Below are 23,756 nucleotides of genomic sequence, written 5' to 3' on the forward strand. Positions count from 1 at the left end.
GTCTTCCCATAATGGGTCTTTCTAGTACAAATTGAATATGTCGGGTGGGGGACTGGGATACTTTATCAACCAAGTTCGGGGGTTGGAGTGGGAGGGGGAGGGATAGGATGTTTGCTGTTTAGTTACTATGTATAACAGTTTGTTTAAGTTCACATGATTGAAGTGCGGGCCTCCAGTTAATTCACGCATGACATCTGACACCACACCCACACCACAATCTACATACAAGACTCAATACATGATACGTTCTGTAACGCCATGACAACCCTAAAGTGCCTAACCTGGAATATCTGGGGCCTCAATGATGCCAGAAAAGCCCGACTGGTGTATTGATAACTGGCCAGACATAAGGTGGACATATGTTTTCTGCAGGAAACGCATCTAGCTGATCCCAACTCCCCTCGCCTCCGGGCCAGGGGCTAGGATGCTGCCTATTCATCTGTTTACTCCACTCACGCCAGGGGGGCTCACAATATTATTACATAGTGGTCTTGCCTGGCACACTTCACAAATAACATCCGACCCTTAAGGTAGATATGTACTCTTAGCTGGCTCTCTAGAATGACAATCTGTCTTATTGGCTGCCGTATACGGCCCCAAAACTGGTGACCCACACAACTCACTGCTAGATATCTGGAGGCTCTCCCATCCCCGTGATCTTGAGGGTCCCTGCATATCGGCCCACAATGGATCATGGTCCCGAATAGACTTCTGGGTGGTTTCGCCGGAAGTGCGGCCCTGGCTATCAGAGGTCAAACATCTTCCCCACTCTCCCTCAGACCACGCTCCAGTCCTACTGGAGCTTTGGATTCCCCACATTACACCACAGCTGTTCGCGTGGCGCCTCCCACCCAGGGCTCTATGCGATGCTGTGTTTCGTAGCGAGATCCGCAGGGAGATTGACAATTATTTGCCCACAACATTAATTCAGTTAAATCACCCTCAACACAATGGGAGACGTTCAAGGTGGTGATAAAAGGGGCCTGCATAGCCAAGAAAGCAGGGGTTTTAAAATCCAACCCCTCTACACTGGCTGTCCTTGAGAGGGAGCTCAGTGACCTTGAGACTCACCTTTTTCACTCAAGGGAAACTGGCTTATCGGCTGTCATTAACTCTAAATTGCAAGAATTCAAGGAGGAGGCCATTCGGGAAACTCTGTATCTATATAAAGAGACTCAGGCGCGGAGGTATGGCGAGGGCGATAGGACGGACAAGACCCTGGCGAGACTGAAAAGGTCTAGTCCCCATTCCTCCCACATAGCTGGGATCATGGATACCACAGACAATCTGATCACTACTACACCAGAGATAGCGCAAGTACTCTCTTCATTCTATGAGGAACTGTATTAAGCTACAACAGTGACCAGACCTCCTCACGTACTTTGATTTGATACAACTGATGTAGCTGAGCCGGGCTTATCGCGCCTACTTAGAGTCCCCCATCACAACAGAGGAAATAGTAACTGTGATTGAAGGACTCCCAGACGGTAAAGCCCCTGGTGCGGATGGACTCACCGCCCTGTTCTATAAGGAATACACCCACCCAACTGCTCGCCCCACACCTCCTGGCCATGTACCAGGATTCATTAACTCAGGGACACCTCCCGGGTACCCTACGTGAAGCTATGATAATCACACTTCTCAAACCGGACAAGTCGGCAACTGAATGTGACTCTTACAGGCCCCTCTCACTAAGTAACGTTGACAATAACATTTTTGCTAAAATCTTGGCGAATCGTCTATTGCCTCTTTTGCCCACCATTATCTGCTCGGATCAGGCTGGTTTTATTCCTGGTAGATTAACGTACCACAAGCTCTGCACTATCTTCGCCATCATGCATCATTTGCCCCACATGTCCAGGCAACAGCGGCCCTATTGGACGCCACTAAGGCGTTTGATACATTAGAATGGCAGTACCTATTCCCCCTTCTGGCGAGAATCGGACTAAGTCCTCCCTTTATAAAACATATCCGCCTTCTATACACCCTTCCTACGGCTAGAGTGCGCATAAACGGCACTGTCTCTGAACCATTCCGGGTCACCCGGGGAACTCTACAGGGCTGCCTGCTGTCGCTGCTGCTGTTTGCGGTTGCGATGGAGCCTCTGACGGGGCACCTCCGACAACACCATGCGAACAGGGGTATTGGCTTAATTTCCAGAGCCCTGGTTATCTCCCTGTATGCTGACAATATAGTGCTGTATACCCATGACCTGCGTACTAACCTGTCCCCCATGATGCAGGAGGTGATCCACTTTGGAGGGCACTCAGGGGTGCAAATAAACTGGGGGAAATCTACGCTTTTCCCCTCTCACGGAGGAGACTCTGCCTTTCTGCCTTGAGTTTCCACTTCAATGGGCAACGGAACCGGTTCACTACCTGGGCATCTGGCTCAGCCGCTATGTCGGGGCTCTGTGGTAGGCGAATTATGGTAGAGCAATGGTCTGGCAGGATTCCAGTTTGGTCTCGCCTCCCACTATCCATTACGGGACCCGTCTCTTTGGCTAAGGTGGTGGTCCTCCCTAAATTTCTATACCTGTTTCTCAATATACCCCTCCCATTGACTGTCAGCTTCCTCAAGCGCTTACAATCTAATCTGTGCTTTATGGTTTGGGTCGGCAAGCAGCCCAGGGCGTCCTGGGAGCTACTCACTTTGCCGCCAACGAAAGGCAGGCTAAGAGCGCCGGACACGACCCTTTATTCCTATTGCGCACTGGCACAATTACTTCATTTTTGGGCGCACCTGACTCCCTATCAACCGCACACCACGGTGGAGGCGGATAGGGCTGCACCATGCCCCCGTAATACTGCTTTGTTTATTCCTTATAAGAAACCTAGGGCTGAAATAGATATGCTTGCCTGCGTGCGCTGAGCTTGGGAGGGCATACGGAAGAAAGCTGGCATGCCGCTATTGTACGCACCATCCATATCTATACTTGAGAACCCATTGCTTCCACCCCTGCAAGAACGTGGGGCCAAGGAGCGTGCTGTCAAACTCAAACTCTCTGACTTTCCCAATGTATACCCTGAGGGTCAATTTCTATCACATACTGCTTTGTTTATTCCTTATAAGAAACCTAGGGCTGAAATAGATATGCTTGCCTGCGTGCGCTGAGCTTGGGAGGGCATACGGAAGAAAGCTGGCATGCCGCTATTGTACGCACCATCCATATCTATACTTGAGAACCCATTGCTTCCACCCCTGCAAGAACGTGGGGCCAAGGAGCGTGCTGTCAAACTCAAACTCTCTGACTTTCCCAATGTATACCCTGAGGGTCAATTTCTATCACAACTGCCCGAGGTAGAAGGGACACAACATATGCCAATAGACGGCCTATTATACTAACAGCTTCGAGCGACATGTCGTGGCTTGCATTCCACCTTCCCCACAGCACCACCTACATTGGAAATTACTCTCACGGCCACATCCCCTAAACGGCTGATTACTCGCCTGTACACTTCCACCCAGTCTGCCGCCCCTGCCTCTGGTGTCTGGGGCGGGCGCCAGATGGGATGCGGACCTCTCCTTGACACTAACAGACAAACAATGGGACTACTGCTGTAGCCAACGTATCCACTTTTCTCCTAACCACAGACTACACATTATTCATTTTAGGTATTCGCACCGTCTTTACCGTAGCCCCCTCCAGCTATTTAGGATGGAAGTGACAGCAGAGGCAACATGTACTAGATGTGGGGATGCTCGGGCCTCCTTCCTGCACCTGGCTCGGTCAAGTCCGCAGATACTGGCAGTTTGGGAAGCAATCTATGACACTATCTAGTTAATAACTGGCCACACCCCACTGAGATCGCCACTAACGGCACTGTTGGAATACGTGGCACCAATACCGGTCGAATGCAGGCATCTTACAGCTTTGCTGCTCCTACTGGCTAAAAGAAGAGTTGCCACACACTGGGGCAGGCGCCCGTCTCCCAATATGGCGGCCTGGGTACAGGGTGTCACACACTGCCGAGAACAATTAAGGAAATATGGGGAACTGCTACCACCCAACTCCCGCCTCAAGGATATATGGGGCCCTTTCCGATCCTGTCTTTCTACTGTAAACACACCCACCTCCCACATGACCAGGGTATTTACTCAACACAACGGACGGTCGTAAGCGTTGAGGCAATCGCTACACATGAATCCCTGCCTTAATACCCCCACTAATCTGCAGTAGCAACGTCGATCCCTGAACCAGCTGGTCCAAATTTAAGACGCAGGACGAGCTCTTCTCATACCCTCCATGTGCAAAATTGGCTCCCATCGCTGATACTAGGGTGGTCCCTAACAGGATCGAAATAGCATGTATGGTAATTGCATAAATGATAACTGATTGTTTGATATTATGTACTGCGCCTCACGCTTTTTGTTGTTGATGCTTGTACAGGATGTGAAAAATACAATTAAAAAAAAAAACATGCTGGTTATTTGTTGATGGTGTCTGAAGCATGGCAGGTTGAAGAAGTTGGGTCCACCCAGAGCACTGAAGGATGGAAAGAGCAAGGGTTGCACTTTCACTTGTGGTTAAATGGCTAGAGAAGAGAGGTGATAATACCAAGTTACCGGAAGAAAGTAGAGGGACAAGGCTAATGGTGTAGCATGAAGACAACAGGAAGAAGTGTGGACAGTTCAAAGGATTAAAGGGTTCACTCGGTGTGAGGTACTGGAGATTGAGAGAGGGCGTACACCAACGAATTGCTACAGCAGTGTGATTTCGAGGAGAAATACCTGAAAATAGAGAGGGGAAGGATGTGTGTGTGGGTGTGTGTGGGTATGTCTTGCATGGGACCACCAATGTAAAACTGAACAACGTTCTATATACCAACATCATGCCTTCTCAGCAAAGAGAAGTGAAACATTAAGAAAATTGCAGTTTCTCTATCAACAAAAGCACTACTATATTTTTTTGTCATTTTCAACCTATGCAATAGAGGTAAGGCTATTTACTGAAACCTAAAATAATGTACATCCCTGAGACATAATAAACTTAAGGGTATATAGCCAATGTAGTATGCTTATTTTGTAACTCAAATATATTGCTTCGGTTTTTTTTTTTATTCATGAAGGCACTATTGCCAATTTCCACATCCAAAATATGTGATTTGATCACTAGTGTGACTGAAAGGAGCACACTGATAAAATATTTCATCAGATAATAAGCAAGTGTATAACTGAAATCATTCTATGCTCCTAGAATGTGCTTTTAAAGAATGTTTTTCTTTTAATAATCCCACTTTCTCAATTTAACCTTTGCAGCGCCTGATATAACTGCAACTCTAACACCCCTATCCTTTTTGGAACATTTTTTAAAAAGATGCAAGTAATCTTAAGAGCAGAAGTACACCAATGGTATGAGAGTGGCATTATGTCCGGGCAAGTTAATCTTACGTGCGTCTCACTTTACTGTTTCTTGACAGGACGAGGGCTGCTTGAGGAAGAGACCTTTGAAACTGACCATTAAGGGCCTGACACTTCAATGGCAGAATCTTGGACCGACATCCCACAGGAAGTTCTCGCCCAGATCTTTTTACACCTGTCTCTGAAAGACAGGCAAGCTGTCTTCCAAGTGTGCCAGCAGTGGGCCGAGGCAGTCTGCATCAGTTTAGTCTGGCACAGGACAGAAATCAGGTAACTAGAAAGCTTCATACTCCTGATGTGAGCCTGGTCAGTTCTCATTTGACTCGCCCAAGGTAGCATGGCCGATAGCAGACAGCTGGCAGCTTAACGGGAAACAAAATCAATACACACCCCAGTTTAAAGTCCAGGTCAAATGTTTGTTCTCATAAAGTGAGTGTGGTGTTTTTATGTGGTCGACCGTTTCAGTGAATCATGGAAAGCAAGCGGTGTAAATTTTCAGGTGGCTTCATTTTTATAGAGGGTGTTTGCCCTCCTTTTGGCCGGAAACCACGTTGAAAACGAATCCAAATAAAAATTGCATGCTTGATCCTGTGAATGACAGAAACGTTAAACAAGAGAGTCTTGCAGAGGGACTGGATGGTACAGCATAGTCTTGTCCTGTTCTTGCTGCTGGTGAGTCGGGACTAAATATGGGTTGACCAAAAACTTAGTCCCATTTGCCGGTTTCTGATATATTATATCCGACATATAGACCAAACTGGTGGTTAAATGTTCATTAGAACTGTAGGGACTGAACTGTTGCTAGCTACAAGCTATTTTTTTATTTATTTTCTGACAGATTTAATAGATTTTCATCATCTAAAACTTGAGGCACGGTATGCGGTATTACATATTCAGAAAATATTCTTACATAATGAACAAGTAGTATGAGCTATTTAATAGAGGAACAGAATTTTAGCAACTGTTGAGATGGTTCTCAATTGCCCTTGGTGTCAGGGCGATCACACCATCATTTTGCTGCTATGTTTCAAAGAGCACAATCCCTTAACCGCATTCTTTTGGATTTCTGCACACACACCTGAAATGTATCTTTCGGCGTGAGGGTGTGTCCCGGTCGGTGGTGGTGAAACTGATTGCGAACCTCAAATCAAACAATTTTATTAGGAGTGAATGAAAACATTATTGTATGATTACTTAAAATCGTTACAGAAAGTTAAGAAAACCCAGAAATTTAGCCAAAATATCACAAACAGTATTTTAAAATCTGAGTCCATGACTGTGCAAATAGCCCTTAGCGAGGAGGGTTGCCCCCCAGTTCATGACCATTACTCCAGTTTGCCCACCATTCAGTTCTAAACATTTTCTGTACTTGCATCTGGCCATCATTATATACAGCTATAGGCCTCACTGGGAACAGCCAGTCTGGTGCCTTTGACCCAATATATATATATATCAATTATACTTCAGAGGTTAAACTCTTTAAAACCCATAACTTACAAAAGGAGCAACCGTTCAAACTAACCAATGAGCCATCAGCTGGAAACCGAGATAGTCAAGCAAAAGTCACTGGTGCCTTCAGAATTAAAACAATGGGTTAAAACATCTTTCAGTGTAGGAGTACAGATGGATTCCATGCTGCCTCACTAACAGCACAGATCTCCAACCAAGTTCCTCCTTCCACTACTGTGTTCAATGAGGCCCTAGTCGTTTAGTGTTTTGCCTGTTTAATTAACTTTAAAAAACATACTGTGGGTTGACCTGAGACTGCTGACAGGCAAGATTCAAAAGCCAGAGTACGTGTGCTAATGTAATGTAATCCAAATATAGGCCTCAACCAAAATTTGATTCCAATGACCATGGCTGCCTCAAGTAGGCTGTAATGGTAGTGGAGTCATAAAGTGCAAGAACTAAACTGGCGTTCGACTTGCTGCTGAGTTCTTTCCTACTCCAGAATACCTTAAACCAATGGAAAGGGTGTCTCAGCATCTTTATTTCTCATTGCTATTCTGTAAATGCTTGAACTACGATTACGTAAGATTGCATGAATTGGGTGTCAACAGCCCACAGCTCTCCCTCTGTATAGGACATGGGGTAATTTACAAGGAAAGCTAATGCACCCATTGAGGGCCGTCCCTCTGCAGACGAACAAGGCCTGAACTCCACACATCCATCAGGGGGAGCAAAAGTCTGTAAACCGGGGCAAATAACTGCTCACAGTCTCCACTGGACTGCTCCTACTAAGGCAACTCATGAGTGGATCGATATCGGATTGGCTGTTGGCACTAGTGCTCTGTGTGATATTCTTGGTTGGTGTGCTAGATAATACCATTGTTCATGGCCATGTGCTAAGGCAGTAAGCCAACTACCATCTTTGCAATTCACCAGGGAATGGGGTGTTTTAAACATACAGAAGAAACAGAGGAATGGGAGCGTTAGACCTAACACTGGGTACTATAGCAAGCTGGGTTCCCCACATCGGTGGCAAAAACAGCCAGCCTCGTGCTGTTTTTTTGCACGTTTCTTTTGGTAAGCGCCACATGGCACCTATGGATGTCATCTGCGATGTGAGCCTGAAGAAGGGGAGCTATTAGGGATAACATCTGGATAAGTGGGACTGGGGCATGAAAAGCTCTGCTTTTGTTGGTAGTTGAGATGGGATCAAATGGAATATATGTCAGTGGCAATCTTCAAAGACTATCACAACGCAGACTCTTTCGCAGATGCGAAACACACCACCACTAAAGTTATCACATGTCTGGCACAATCGGGATCACATTCACTTTTCTGAGAAGACTCCATTGTCTCCCTGCTCTGGCTTGCATTCAGTTTACAATTCTGTTTTAACTTAAGAACTGTGTTCACTTGAGCTCTTGCCTTCTGTAGGCCCAAACTCACCCATCCCCTCTCCAACCTTCTTCAATCTTTGCTGCTTGCAGATGTCTCTTTTTTCACAGCACCTTGACTAAATATTTTTTCAGGGGAAATCTGACTTTGCCAGTACTTCATCTCAGCCGTTGAACTCCTTCCTTTGTCGACCTTTCACACTCTACCTAACCACTTGTGCTTTAAAAAACAACTGAAAAGAGGTACCTGTGTAATGCAATTGATGATGATTCAGAAATCATTTTCTTATAGAGACGTCTAGCAACACTATGAAGCATGTGCTTAAATCTCATATAAATTAATAAACAAACAACAAATAAATAGACTTTATTACTGGTATAGCACGTAATGATATTTAAACGTCCGTTTCTTTCATTGCCAAACCAATATGAATGGTCTTCAGTCATTCTCAAGACTGTTAATGAATGTGTGTATGTGTCCATTATGTACAATTGAAAGAACTTAGAATAAATACTATCCCATTTACATGAAAGATATACAATTGTATCTAAGAGAAAGACTTTAGAACCTCAATATCGTAGTCTGAGCTAGATGGGGATGAGTCCTCACCCGTGATACAGGCAACTATTGACCCAGTATACACTATTTTAGAAATACTTTCTTCTAAACGGATGTCTGATGGAACAATGCCTTTACAACGCACTAAGTACAATGCATGGTCATTACCACGCATGCACTTACCACAAAATGTTTTTAAAATGCATATGCTTTAACCACGAATGTCTTTATCACGAAAATTTGGTAGTAAGGGCATGTGCATGGTAAAAACCAGAGGTAAGTATAACATACATTATTATATATATATATATATATATATATACACACACAAACACACCTTTCCACCCAAAAACCCTACCTACCCTAAACCCTAAAAATTACCTTACCACCCCAAACCCCATACCCACCCTAAAACCTAAACACCCCTTACCACCCCAAAACCCATAACCACCCTAAAACCTAAAAATGCCCTTACCAACCCAAAACCCATACCCACCTTAAAACCTAAACACCCCTTGCCACCCCAAAACCCCATACCCACCCTAAAACCTAAAAATGCCCTTACCACCCAAAAACCCATACCCACCTTAAAACCTAAAAATAACCTTACCACCCCAAAACCCATACCCACCCTAAAACCTAAAAATAATCTTACCACCCCATAACCCATGCCCACCCTAGAACCCAAAAATGCCCTACCACCCAAAAAGCCATATCCACCCTAAAACCTAAAATGCCCTTACCACCCCAAAACCCCATACCCATTCTAAAACCTAAAAATGCCCTAACCACCCCATAACCCATACCCACCCTAAACCCTAAAAATAAACTTACCACCCCAAAACCCATACCCACCCTAAAACCTAAAAATAATCTTACCACCCCAAAACCCATTCCCACCCTAGAGCCTAAAAATGCCCTACCACCCAAAAAGCCATACCCGCCCTAAAACCTAAAAAATGCCCTTACCACCCCAAAACCCCATACCCACCCTAAAAACTAAAAATGCCCTTACCACCCCAAAAGCCTTACCCACCCTAAAACCTAAAAATAAACTTACCACCCCAAAACCCATACCCACTCTAAAACTTAAAAATGCCCTTACCACCCCAAAACCCATACCCACCCTTAAACCTAAAAATACCCTTACCACCTCAAAACCCATGCCCACCCTAAAATCTAAAATGCTCTTACCACCCCAAAACCCATGCCCACCCCAAAACCTAAAAATGCCCTTACCACCCCAAAACCCATACCCACCCTAAAACCTAAAAATGCCCTTACCACCCCAAAACCCATACCCACCCTAAAACTTAAAAATGCAGTTACCACCAATAACTGTTATCCACCCTAAACACTATCACTCAACCCACTTAATACTTACCTGTACTTACCTTTAAAACCTTTACCACGCATACACCTTTAGCATTCATGCCTTTACAACGAAATTCGTTGTAAAGGTATATTCGTGGTAAAGGCATGCGTGGTAAACGCATATGCGTTGTAAATGCATAGTGGTAAATGCATTTTGTTGCATTCACCGCGTTGTAAGTTATGTTTCTCTTTCTAAACCCTAGGGAATAGTCTTTCTTCCATGTACCATAACTCCTTCCCCTTCCTACACATAAATCCCCTCCTGCTTGGCCTGTTATTTTCACATTCCATTTGGACACTGGCTCCCCGTTCTCTGGAGGGTGTATGTGTGTTTTACATGCTTTGCACTGTAACTTTGTTTCTGAGCTTGCTGTCTCTCCTTCATCTCTTCCGTCTGCGAGGCTGTTGGGGGAGGCAACAACAGTAGCTTATGAACATTCGGGCAGGCAACAACAGTAGCTTATGAGCATTTACTCCATCCATTTTTGGCACTGAATCCATCTGGTAATGTCGGGTCTAAACTGCACTTAATATAAACTTGTTCATCCATACTGTGATGTTCCTTATGATATTCTGTCAGTCTAATATTCCCTTCAATAACCCGAGGGGGCATTCTGTCGCCAGTATACCTGCAGGATTTGTATTTGCATGTTCCGGTACATCATTCATCTTAGAGGTTTCTCCATTTTGAAGTGGGAGAAGACCATTTTTAGTACATGAGCTTACTACTCAGTTTATCTTCTACCTCAGACATCTTCAGAAAGGTATTGACACATTTGGTGGCCTTTCTGCTGTTATAGGGAATTCAAATATTTCCATACCGGTACAATTGGTAATTTACGTGCCTTCTCTTTTTAAGGTACAAGGAGACATGTCCACCATATGCAATCATTCCAGGACTCTGAGTTTCTTTTGAACAGTGGAATGCCACATCTTGTTGCTGCCTAACAGGACAGACTTTATTCATTGCTGTTCATCATAGTCCATATCTCTATCATCCTCTACATCAAAGATAATTAGGAACACAACCTAACTTGGCTGCATCCACAAGTCTTTCACCTGTGGACAGAAACCTGCTTAACATCTTAACATACAGTCAGCCACCTTACTCCAAACACTCCTACCAATATTTTGTACCCTCTTTCTCCTCCTCAGGAATCCACCAAACATTCTGGTAAAGTATCAAAGGTGGTAAAGAGGACTCAGGCTTTGGGAAAAAGGAGGCCAGGCGAGGCACCCTTTTGCAGGTTGATTGTAGGTAAATCCCCATTGAATTACACAGAGCATGGAGACTCGGATCACAAGCGAGAACAGACCAAGTCTCCACTTATAGGTGAGAGAAAGCACCTCATTAAAGGAGGAAAGTCAAGGAGGAAAGGATAGCATACACCCAGAGGATGTACATTTGAAAGTACCCAGTGCAGAGCAGTAGATAAGCTGAAATTAGTCATTAGGTGTGCCGGACATCTGGCTCAGGAACTAAACATGGATGGAATGCCACTGCATCACTGGGTAGAAAGGAGCCTGGTGGAGGTAAGTCAGTTAACACACAATGGTGAGATGGTGTAAACAACACCAATATCTGATTCCCACAATATCTCAATAGGTTTTTTGAGTCTAGATGGAACAGACATTCTTAACAGTTTATAAATACCAGCCGCCCTAGGATAATTAGAAGTTACGATCGGGTGTGGAGATGTTGCAAGAGAAGAATAATTGTGACATATAAGTTTATTGAGGGCCTCTTGGACCAGAGCAGAGAGAAAGAAATAGTGGGATTTCATGCGAATAGGGAGATTATAAGTTGCTGAGAGAGTAGTAAAAGGGATGAGAGTGTCTTTATGATATAATTGGGAAATTAGAAGAATATCTTTAGTCATCTAAACCTTCCAACACAAGGTTTAACCGTGTTTCCTAAGAGAACTAATGTGCCAAATAGGACTGTTAAAGAATTGATTAAGGGGGGTAGGGTGTAAAATAAAAAAAAGGTTTCAGTAAGTTGACTGAATGGGAGATAGTGCTGGCCAACCAGACGTTTGGGGGGTTAGACATAGATATAATGTGTTTATGGGAAAAGGGAGAAATGCATGTTTCTTTGAAAGAGAACCATAGTTTTTGAGGTGCATCGAGTGTAGATAAGTAGGTTGTTTTTGCTTAATGCCAAAAGCTTTGTGATAAGTTAAAAAGTCAGGACAATTAACTCCACCATATACTTTAGGAGGTTTTAATTTCGAGAGAGAGATTTGCGGTGGTGTATCGTGCCAAATGAACTTGGATAGAATTTTATCAATTGAACTTAAAAAAAGTTTAGTTATTTTAATAGGAACCATCATAAGGAAGAAGTTAATGATAGGAAGAAGCATCATCTTAATGCTGTCCAAGCGGCCTCACCACAAGAGAGATAACAGAGACCTTTTCTGTGTGAGGTCCACAAGCTTTGCAGATAAGATTTCTGATTTAGTCTTTAGTGTATCTTTGAGCGTGTTGCAGTACCATACCCACAGGCATTTAATCTTAGAAGAATTCCAAGATAAACCTGCATCAAAGAATGCAGAGCCAGTTCAATGATCATTAAGTGGGAAGACCACTGTTTTGTCTATATTAAGATTATAGCCAGATATATCAGAATATAAGTTGAGCTCATTCAGGAATGCAGGAAGAGAAGTGTCAGGGTGAGACATAAACAAAAGAACATCATCAGCATATGCCATAAATTTGATGTGTGTATTATTAAATTTATAACAGGTAAATTGTTCAGAAGTTTTTAATTGGTATAGAAAAGGTTTGAGAGCCAAAATAAATAGTAAAGGAGATACCCCTGACGAGTACCCCTTTTAAGAGGGAAAAAAGGAGATCGAATTGACCGGACTTTAAAAAGTGATTAAGTAATTGAAAGAGTTTGGGGAAGAGAGACTTAGCAAACTGAATAAAGAATTCTACTGTGAAGCCATCTGGGCCTGCAGCCTTACCCTTGGGGAGAGATTGTAAAGCTGTATATAATTCTGTAAGTTGTAGGGGCTGGTCGAAGGATGAGAAGGCAATCTGCAATGAGTCTCTTGGTTTGAGATAAGAGAAATATTGGTTGATAGATTCAACTGATGGTGTGTGTTCTGGAGTGAATAGGTCCTTATAGTAAGAAGCGAAACACAATGCTGTATCTATATCTCTAAAGTGTTTAACACCATTGTTATCTGGGATAATTTAATAGTTGTTTTTTCTTTTCTTTGTTTCAAATATCGAGCTAGAAGAGAACCAGCTTTATTATTACCACCATAATATCTGACATTTATTTTCCTGAGGGTGCCGCATGCTTGCTCAGTGGTATATTGGTTAAGCTCCATTTTAGCTGAGACTAGTGCTTCAAGGTATGATTTACTAGTTTTGTGGGTATAGTATTCATGTTCAAGGGACTTTATATTTTTAAGGGCGGAAGTCGACTTTTTTTGTGCAGACTTTTTTTTTGAGTGAGCGTAATTTATGATGAAATCCCTCAAGGCTGCTTTAAAGCCATCCCAAACAAAGTGAAATAATAGTTGATTACTATTGTTGATGTGGAAGTATTTTTCTATAAGCTTATTGTAGGAAGCCATAAAAGTAGCGTCTGAAAGTAGAGAGTTATTAAACCTCCATGAAGATGTTTTAGAACTATTAAGAAAAAGATCAAGTTCAGTGATCACAGGTGCATGATCTGAAATCAAAGTAACGCAGATTTCAGAATTGACCATATGTTGCAATATGCCTTCACTCAGAAAGATATAATCAAGCCTAGAATGGAAATGGTGGGTAGGAGAATAAAAAGAGTATTCCAAGAGGCCGGGATTGTATATTCTCAAGGAATCAGAGAGAGAATGCTGTAAAATAAAGTTTTTAAAAGCTTTGTGGGAGGCATGTGGAACGAAACGTGACGTGGAATGTCTGTCCAAAAATGGATTGAGAATTTGGTTGCAATCACCACCTATAAATAAATTGTTTGAGGAATGTTCAGAGATGATATGTGAAAGATTATTTCAGAAATTCAGATCTTGATGCGTGGGGCCGTATAAATTAAGGATAGTAAGATAAATGTTGTAAATTCTAAGTGTAACGAGTACCCAGCGGCCTTCTGCATCTTGATGTTGTGAAATTATGGTAGGTTTGAGAGATTTATGACAGAGCATGATTACCCCATTTTTGTGTGTAGTGGAAGGGGAGTTGAAAATGTCACCCACCCATTGCATTTTTAGCTTAATTCCCTCAAAGTCGTTGAAGTGAGTCTCTTGCAACAAGACAATGTGGCATTTCAAATGACCTAGGTGAGATAAGACACACTGACGTTTCATGGGGTGTTTAAGCCCCTAAACATTCCAAGTAATAGTTCTAAGTTGCATAACAAGAAGTATTAATAAACAACTGCTGTAACACTGAAAAAACTAGCCATATCAATTTTGCAAAAGCAAAGAAATGGCAAAGAAACAGGATAGTAAAGAAAAAGAGACAGAGGAAGATGACCTTCAGAACTTGTATATACATGGATGTGGCTATACAGGGACCAAAGTCCCCAAAAACTAAAGAAGACAAGATAGAAAGTGAATACACCAAAAGGTAGAGGAACAGCGAAGGACCTGAAAAGACGGGCAAGAGTGGTTTCGGTACAAGAAAAGTGATATTAGGAAATAAAACATATGAAGGTGAGATTCATTGTGGAAAAACACATCATATTAAATTATATATTCAAGTAATTGCAGATGCTCCTAGTTCCGTTGCTTCTTTTTTGTGTTGGTTGATTAAAGTTTGTAGTGCCAAAGGTTCCTTGAACGAGTAAGATTTGTCCTGGAATGTAATTTTGAAAAGGCATGGGTGAAGAAGACCATATTGAATATTCAAGGATTTGAGTTGTGCACGTAAGTCAAAATACTGTTTATGACTTGCAGCTGTAGCAGAAGAGAAGTCTTGTGTGAAGAGCTCATCTTTTTGGCTCCAGAGAGTATTGGGATCAAGTCAGTAAATTGGAGAAAGACAATAATAATGCTTCTAGGACGTGCAAGAGGGCCAGTTGAAGTCTGTGGACCTAAACGATGTGCCTGTTCGATAGAGTGGGGAGAGGTAGAAGGCAAGCGAAGAATTGAAAGTATTGCTTTTGAAGGAATGCAATCATGTTAGAGCCTTCCGAACCTTCTGGAATCCCAAAAAGGCAAAGATTATTCCTCCTATTTCTATTTTCTAAGTTTTCGGTAAGCCTTTTAAGTTGAGCTATGTCCTTGAAGGTCAGAAGATTGACAGTGTTACAGTCTTCAAGGTTACTGACTCTCCGTTCCAGAGGACAAATTTGTTGTTCGTGTTGGGACCATTGCTCCTCAATATGTTGCAAGGAGGCATTAGTGTCCATCATAAAGGGTTTAAATGCAGGTAATTCTTCCATGACATCATCTAGAGTAAGATGTGTAGGTGATTTTGAGGGATAATCAAGGTCTTTTTTTGGACGCTTGATCGAGGAGGTGTTAAATTATTTTTTCGCAACTACGTCAGCAGCTTGAGAGGAAGAGGAGCTATCCTTTAAAAAGTCTGTAGCACTATCCATTGTTAAAGTTGATGGTAGAGAAGGTTTAATTAAGTGTGCACACCACTCAAAGAGGATTATTAGACTTGGAGGAAGAGGATGACTGGCTGCTATTCTGAAACTTGTGTGTTCTTCACATAAAAGGCAGCAGCAATTTGGTAATAGGAAGTCAGCAACATGAGGCGTGATGAAATTATATTACGATGAGAAGCTGCTGTGAGAAGTATCCAAAAACAGAGCAGAAATAATAATAATAAATAGGTACAAAATCCTAAATTATTCTCTCAGAACAGGCATGGCAGAACACCACAGGAGCAAAGCACTTTACTGCATATAGTCCAACAATTGGTGATTAGTTTTAAGGACACGTTCTGAAGAGAAAAAATCTCCCCCCTAGTCAAAGGAAAGCATTTACTGTGTTATGAAGAGCACTTTGAAAGAGCTCCTTGATAACATGAGCTGCCAGTGAATACTGAAAGCTGAAGACCTCAGCTAAATGTATTTGAAGAGAGAGATCAAAAGTAAAGCTGGCTGTCGGAAGCTAATAAATATTTTAATTGCAGAGGAAATTAGATTTGTAGAATTACATCAAGACAAGTAGTTAAAAGACAAATAGAAACATCTCTGTGAAAGTTTAGGTTTGTGCAGAGGCTTATGAAGTGGAACGCAAATGACGCACATAAATTACCTCAGGGTGACAGGAGTGTGTGTCACATTGAAGTCTCTGAAATGACTAAAAAACTCCATGTGTCTGTAAGATACAGGCATAATTATGCAGCGATGGAGCTCTGGCGCTCAGAAATGCTGGAGAAATTAATCATTTTGATGTGAAAACATCTTGTTTCTTCCAGGAAGTGCCGAAGCCTCACAGACCTCTAAAGAGCAACTGCCATCTTGCGGACGTCCAGCCACTCCCCTATCCTGAATAACAATTTCTGTGCCAGAGATTGTGGTGTAAAAAGGAAAGGCAGCTCTGCCTGATCTCAACTGTCCCAGTATTTCCATGCCTAGATTTTCTGGGTGAGGGACCACTGGGTTCAATTTTACCAGGTGGAAAATCTGACCAGTAAGACAGCATGACTATCAGACTGCAAGCATCACCACATCCTCGCTTGTCCACCTCCTACAGTCCCCATAAAAAATGTGCCCATTTCATTTCAGATGGCACTATCTGCACTAATCCAAGTTATCCTTAGAGAAGACTCTGTAAAATACCTTAATTCTTTGGTGATTTAGTGTAATTCCCCTGCCTTCGTGAAGGGAAAGCTCAGAAACACACCAAGTAAACTTTACCGCTGAAAACCCTCCAATAGTATAAACAATATGGAAGTGTTTATGTGGAAACATCAACAACAGTGTTGTTTTCCTCAGAGGGGCCCAGGTGACATCATGACAAAGAGTTTAGTTCCAGTTATATGTATGTCCTTTAGCATAGCAGCAGTCACTGCTCTCTCTCCACTCTCAGTGTGTACCAATATTCTAGGCACTGTGCCGCACCTTCAACCTACCAGTCTGAAACCATAATTTTGCTGTTATTCCTTTGAGCTGTAAAGACTTAGAATAGCAGAAGAGCTCTCAATCCGTCGGTTTCTGGAGGCAGAGTCCTACTGAGCCCATGTTGGAAACTGTACCTGATCTGCATTTAAATACAAATGATTATGAGACATGGACTCACACAAACACAGCCTTCCTTACTCAAACACTGTAATTTATAGTTCCTTCACTCTCGCCATAGTTACAAGTGGTCTGGTAATAGATGTGATAACATAAAATCTGACTCGAGGAGGTTGGTTTTATTTGGGCGCTAATCATTGCCAATCACAAGTTTTACCTTAAAAATAGGGCATAACATACAGATTTTGGTGCTCACTGCAAAAAAATACACATGCTGTGTATTTACTGGTAATTTTTCTCATGCTACATTGTATGGCTACAGTGTTTGCCACAAAACTCAGAATTCCGGTATGTGCACCAACAAGTGTTTCTGCCCATAGCGGAATTTAACTAGCGACTCGTAACGAAGGCTATTGTCCAGTAACTCTAGGACTAAACAAGTGATAGACAAAGAGAGCACAAGTAGTCTTTAAATGTACATTGCCATAGTCAGTTAGAAGAAGAGAGTGCCCATTCCATTAATATTGTTTGTAAAGCGTTCTGTTTGTTTGATTACTGAAGTATGGACACAAAAATAATTTATGAAATGGGAAATCTTTGGAGTAACACATGTCAATGCAGTCCGAGTTTAGATACCTTATCCTCACCAATTATATTTTTATTAAAAAAGGGTATTCTAGCTCGTAACAGCTTTTATCAGGAAAATGGTTATACCATGTAGTGACTGCGTATACATGGTCTGCATGATTGATCAGGAAGAAGCTACAATAGCGATGGTTATTGTTTTAATATTATACCTGTGGATCTATTTCCGTCAGTGTTTTAGTGTCTATTGTTTCAATATATATATTGATGTTAATGAGTTGTGTTGTATGGCAGTTGCAGAAAGTTAGTTCCAGAGAGTTAGTTGTTGTTGCAGTAAACAGGTAAATTCTTAGGGTTTTGCGAACAGCGGGAATAACGTTCATTACCAACAAAATGCCATATAACATTTAGTCTATGGATGGTTACCTGACTGAAACGAGTTATCAGTCCCACAGACCAATTTCACCTCCAAATTACTTAGATGAGGTGGTAGTAATGGCTAAATGATAGCACTGCTGCACAGTTTGAAATCAACATGAGTATTTGTTTGGGTATTTTTTAATATATGCAGAATATGCTGAAACAACCAGTTAGCTTGCACTAGCCCAAAATATGAACCCATCTATCTTGCCTGGCTCTATATCTCTTCTAGAGATTTTCCTGTTTCATTTGATGGTTAATTTTATTTTTCTTCTTAAGACAAAATTATCTATGTGCACTATTCATATTAAAGGCATATGCATAGTGTATTTAGTTTAGGGCCACTAAGCATTTTTGAGGTAAAAAACGTCCCAAATAACAGAATCGGGTTGTTTGCGACCTCAAAAATGCAGAAATGCTTTTTTTAATGTACAAACACGAAACTGTAATTCTATGGCGTTGCAATTTGGGTTTGTGATTCAGAATTAGGAAGAGGTGTTTTCAGGGTGTCCCTTACAAATATTGAATGGTAGTGGTATGTATTAATGTTTTGCAACCGAATTCCGGACGAAAAATATTAATATTTCACCACCTCCTCAAAGGAACTAGTAAGACTTTGGCAAATGGGAAGGGACACCTTCCCCTTTGTGAATGTTGTCAAAAACAATTTCTACGAGTAGGTAGTGGTCCTGTGGTATGGTAGGTAGCGGTGCCTACTCTTACAAAATGTAACTTACAATTTAAATTTTTTAAGTGCATCCCTTCATCCTTTAAGGAAACGGGTTGCATTTAAAAAAAATTGCTTTATTCAGAAGTAATCACAGACTTGGTGGCATGCCACCATCCCTATGATGGCTGTCATTCCTAAAGCGTCGCAAATTACAACCTACCTCAATATTATTCATGAGGTGGGTCAATTTGTGACACACTAGGAATCACTATTTAAAAAATAAAAGTTTCACACATTAAGAATAACAATTATCAGATAGTGATTCTGAAAAAATCGCTATTTGCGAATCGCTATTCTTTATGCTCGTACATCTTGCGCTCAGTTCACATTGCACTTGCAATCAGCAAAGTATGCAAGCAAGTTTATGGTAATTATTTAATATTTTAATGTAGTATATGGTACACTGGGTACCCTCTAACGTGAGCAAAGAATGTGACTGGTGTCATCTATGTGTGTGACTGATGATTAATGACCATTTGGCATTCTGCTAAGGCCTTGTTATAAATTATATATTAAATTATTAAATAATGACATTACTGCCAGAAACAGGACAATGACTTCTTAAACTGAGCTGGCCTGCCATCCCGGTTTACCTCACAGTCAATAAGCGCGTTGATACTTTCTTGTGTTCATAATATAACCAATGTAAAAGCAGGTTACATTAGCACTGTAGAAGTCATTCACCTATAAACATGAATACATGCATTTTGGAATACAGTTGATCTTAAGAAATCTGTTCTGCTCTAAATATTGCAATTTCTTTCTTTCAGTTGTGACTCAGATGAAGAAGAGGCAGTGCTGCAGAGTGTGCATCAATTTTTGGGTCATATAAAGAACTTGAAGATTGTATTTGATCAGGCGAAGGAGACAAATCGAAGAAATGTTATCCGTGTCTTGGATTGCTTGGCCAGAGAGAGCCACAAGTTAGAGAATCTCTGTATCATGTGCGAGGGAGAGAATCCCATATTCTACTCTGGTCAAGATATCTTAGACAGCATAAAAAATGTCTGCAGGCGAGACAATGAAATCAACCTTCAGCACATTGATTTTCGAAACATGCCAATCACTCTGGATGATGGACTTGTGAGGCTGATTGCTGCTGGCAACCCAAACTTGCGTAGCTTGTTCATCAACAACCGCACACTAGTTTGCAATGTAACACCTGATGCCATCAAAGCGCTTTTGAGTTCCTGCCCCAGATTATCTGTGTTTGGCCTCTACTATGCCAGCCTGTCCGATGATGTTTTCAAGGAATTCCTCAACCCAGATAGAGCACCTCTCACTCGCTTAGACCTTTTCTGTGAGCGCTTGGACAAATACACTCCGGTCATTTCAGAAAAACTTTGGGAAGCCCTGTGCAAGAAGCACCCTACCCTTTTTGTTAACCTTGAGTTGGACCACACAATACCAGCTTGGAAAATTCCAAGGATCCTAAAAAAAAATATCCCTGTTTCAACTTTGGAATTAAACACATTCAGTTATCTGGTGAAGTACGTGCGATTTGCCACAAACAGCTATAGTCAGACTTTAAAGAAGCTGATGCTGCACACCACCCCTTCAGCTGATCTGAACTCTGCATTGATAGATTTGTCTACAAAGTGTAAACTTCTGGAAGAGATCCACTGTTATTGTGTTGTTCCTCAGGAGGTGGTGCAGGCTTTCATGCAGAATTGTCCCAGGCTTAAACGATACACTTTAAAGGTTGTTAAGGAAGCTCATCCCTGGAAATCTACACTAGTGCGCTAAGCAGGAAAGCATCTTGACCTGCTTTCTTGAAAACATAAACCTTTAACTGTTAATCAGTTACCCTCACACTTAGAAAAGGATGCTTCGTAACTTTATATTGGAATTTAAAACTTACAGTGCCTGGTAGTACAACTGTACTAGAGTGACCAGTCCTAAAGATTAAAAAGTCTGTATATCCCATCCCCTGGAAAAACACTAGAATCTTCTGAAAGTGCCTTAGTGCTCACACTTCCAATCAGTTTCACAGTAGTGAACTAGTACAAATGAGAAGTGAGCTGAGGGAAGCCATTAACATCAATTTTTTTTAATAAGGAACTGAAAGCTGCGCAGTCCAATTCTGCTGCATGTCTAGTTCAAGGCATCAAAGCTTGGATAAGGAAAGATCTTGCATACAGTTGAATTTTATGGATAATATTTGTGAAGAACACTTTCTTCCTAATGGAAAGAGCCATCTAAAGACCACACTGAAATAATTGTATTGCAATTGTGGATAAAGATAATATTTTTACATACACAGCTGTAGAAAGAAGTGTAACTTTAAAAAACAAAAACAAGTACAATCAAATACACTACTTATCAGGGGTTTCTAACTTTGGTCATAGATAGCTGGATCCCTCCAGATATTCTACATAAGATTTATTTACATAGAATGAATCAAAATGAAACTCATTTTACATGGTATTCTTCATGAAAATCTGGTATAGTTTCAGTACTCTTGAACGTACAGTTGACACCTGTTACCTATATTATTGCACCATTTTTACCTATCCTTAGATAACTCTTAGAATAAAAAGATAAAAAGCTAGCCCTTAGGAGAATCTGTAAAACATGACGGACTAGTTCTCTTATTGACCTGCTACATGCATGTTACCTAATAAAGTAATAAGTATGAGCCCATACCAAATGTCCTGCCTTATTTTCCATAAATAGTAATTATTCAAAAATAGAATACTGTGATGTGCTATACCATTACAACCAACATGTTTCTGTTCATGAAGCAAGGTACCATTTTAAACCAAATTGACCACAAAGATGGTAGTTAATTCATTTGTGTTCTGCCGGAACAATTAGCCTTATAAGATGAGAGTAGGGAAATTGTTTTTCATAATAGATGATGCTACCCAGCACGGTACCTCTCTCAAAGGGGCACTTTTGAGGCAGCAACAAAGCAGACATAATTTCTTTGCCAATTTGGAACATGCTGTTGTATCCAAATAGGGCCTGAATGTCTCTTTGCCATCCATGGTCTGTAAATATATTCCTCTGTCAAAGTTTATTTGAGAAAAAATTAAACAGTGATCTTGCATGGAAGTATGCAGCTCTACAAGTATTGACGAGTGCACCTCAAGATCCACTGTAGCATAATAAAAAAAGAATATTGCTAGTTGGAAACTTCTACTGTAGATCTCTCTAAATGCCTTACTTCGAGGTTACAGGATCTGGATAACCAAGAGCCCGTGTTGTGTTTGGCCAGTTTCTAGGCCAACACTGACCTTGACAACTGTCATTGGTGTCAAACCTGGAAACAGAATACTTCTCACCATTACATTACTCGACATGACATCCTGTTACACATCTCCACTGTTCAAAACAGCATGGGTGGACACATCACATTTTTCCAATGAAAATGGATGTGTTTTTTGGAAAGTGACTAGCTGTGTACTCTGGCCTCTAGCTCAGCCGGCACCTAGGGAAACCTACCAAACCTGTGCGTTTTTTAAAACTAGACACCTGGGGGAATCGAGGATGGGGTGACTTGTGTTGCTCTTACCACATCTTTCTACCCAGAATCCCTTGCAAACCTCAAAAAGTGTCTAAAAAACACCTTTTCCTCACATTTCAGTGCTGCAAAGTTAAGAGATCTGAGGGGAACCATAGAATTCCTTCCACCCAGCATTCCCCCAAGTCCCTGATAAAAATGATACCTCACTTGTGTGGGTAGGCCTAGTACCCCCGACAGGAATGGATCACACAAGAGTCAATGGCTCCTTGCATGAGGGCTACTGTTGACCCTGGAGTGATCCATTCCTGATGCAGGCACTAGGCACAGTCACTAGGCACAGGCACACAAGTGGGGTTGTTAACCAAGTGGCTGACGCACCCCCCCAAATGTTGACTAGGAAAAGTTTCAAAAAGAGCAATTGCGCGCTCCACTGGTACTTACATATGAGACCCAACATAGACCCTGAACATTAGTACACTGCCACAGGGGGCAGGACCCGATTGGAGGTGGATTATGCTTTTCAGGATATCTGTATCTCCGTTTTAAAGTCTTTTAGTGAACTTTTATACACACTGTTATAGATTTGGCCTACTTCACATTTTCTTTGGATATTTTTATTATATTATACTCCTTTTAGGCAATAATTTTATTTGTTGCTTATAACAAGTTTGTTTTATTTATGTTGTGTAGGTTTGTACACTCCATACACATGGTGGTGACTCCTACATAATTCCCTCTAATAAGCTTTCATAAGCGCACCCAGATTCTACAATTTTAATAGGTGCAGGGAATCCTTCTTATGCAACAAGTAACTAACACGTATTGCAAGATGTGGGTAGGTTACATTTTTAAAGATCATCTACACAACATTTAGCATTCTATAACTATAACCAAGTTCGGTGATTTAAATCCACAGTAGTCCAAGAGAACTTTAGGTAATGGCACGGCGATAGATGTTGTGAAGTGTAATTTAGTTTGGTCATTGTTTTATCGTATTTTCTACTATTGTGCTATTTGCAAAGGTTTTAAATAATCATGCAAATAAAGATTATTCATTCATTCAGTCAAGTGGAGTTGCGTTTTTATCAGGACAAGTGGGGAACTACTGGGTTTGGTAGGTTTCCCTATATGGCCGCCAAGCCCAGTTCCAAATACACAGGTGACTGTCATACAAAACCAGAATGTTTTGTGGTACGTAATTTTGATGACTCCACTATCCGTTTTGGGCACTTCCTTGTCGCAGTCACTTGCCCACCCATACAAGT

General features: G+C 41.6%; 1 protein-coding gene across 2 annotated transcripts in view; it reads left to right on the forward strand.

Annotated features, from left to right (window-relative positions):
- The window catches only part of FBXL8 (F-box and leucine rich repeat protein 8), a 106,056-nt gene extending 82,502 nt beyond the window's left edge, over positions 1 to 23,554 (forward strand). For both annotated transcript variants that reach the window (XM_069216201.1, XM_069216199.1), the window contains exons 2-3: positions 5,421 to 5,631; positions 19,793 to 23,554. In XM_069216201.1, the coding sequence (XP_069072302.1) occupies positions 5,480 to 5,631; positions 19,793 to 20,768 (1,128 nt within the window). In that variant the 5' untranslated portion in view covers positions 5,421 to 5,479 and the 3' untranslated portion in view covers positions 20,769 to 23,554. The remainder of the gene's footprint in view (positions 1 to 5,420; positions 5,632 to 19,792) is intronic.
- Positions 23,555 to 23,756: the final 202 nt, after the last annotated feature.

Source organism: Pleurodeles waltl, chromosome 12, assembly GCF_031143425.1.
Source record: "Pleurodeles waltl isolate 20211129_DDA chromosome 12, aPleWal1.hap1.20221129, whole genome shotgun sequence".
In the NCBI taxonomy this organism is placed as follows: domain Eukaryota; kingdom Metazoa; phylum Chordata; class Amphibia; order Caudata; family Salamandridae; genus Pleurodeles; species Pleurodeles waltl.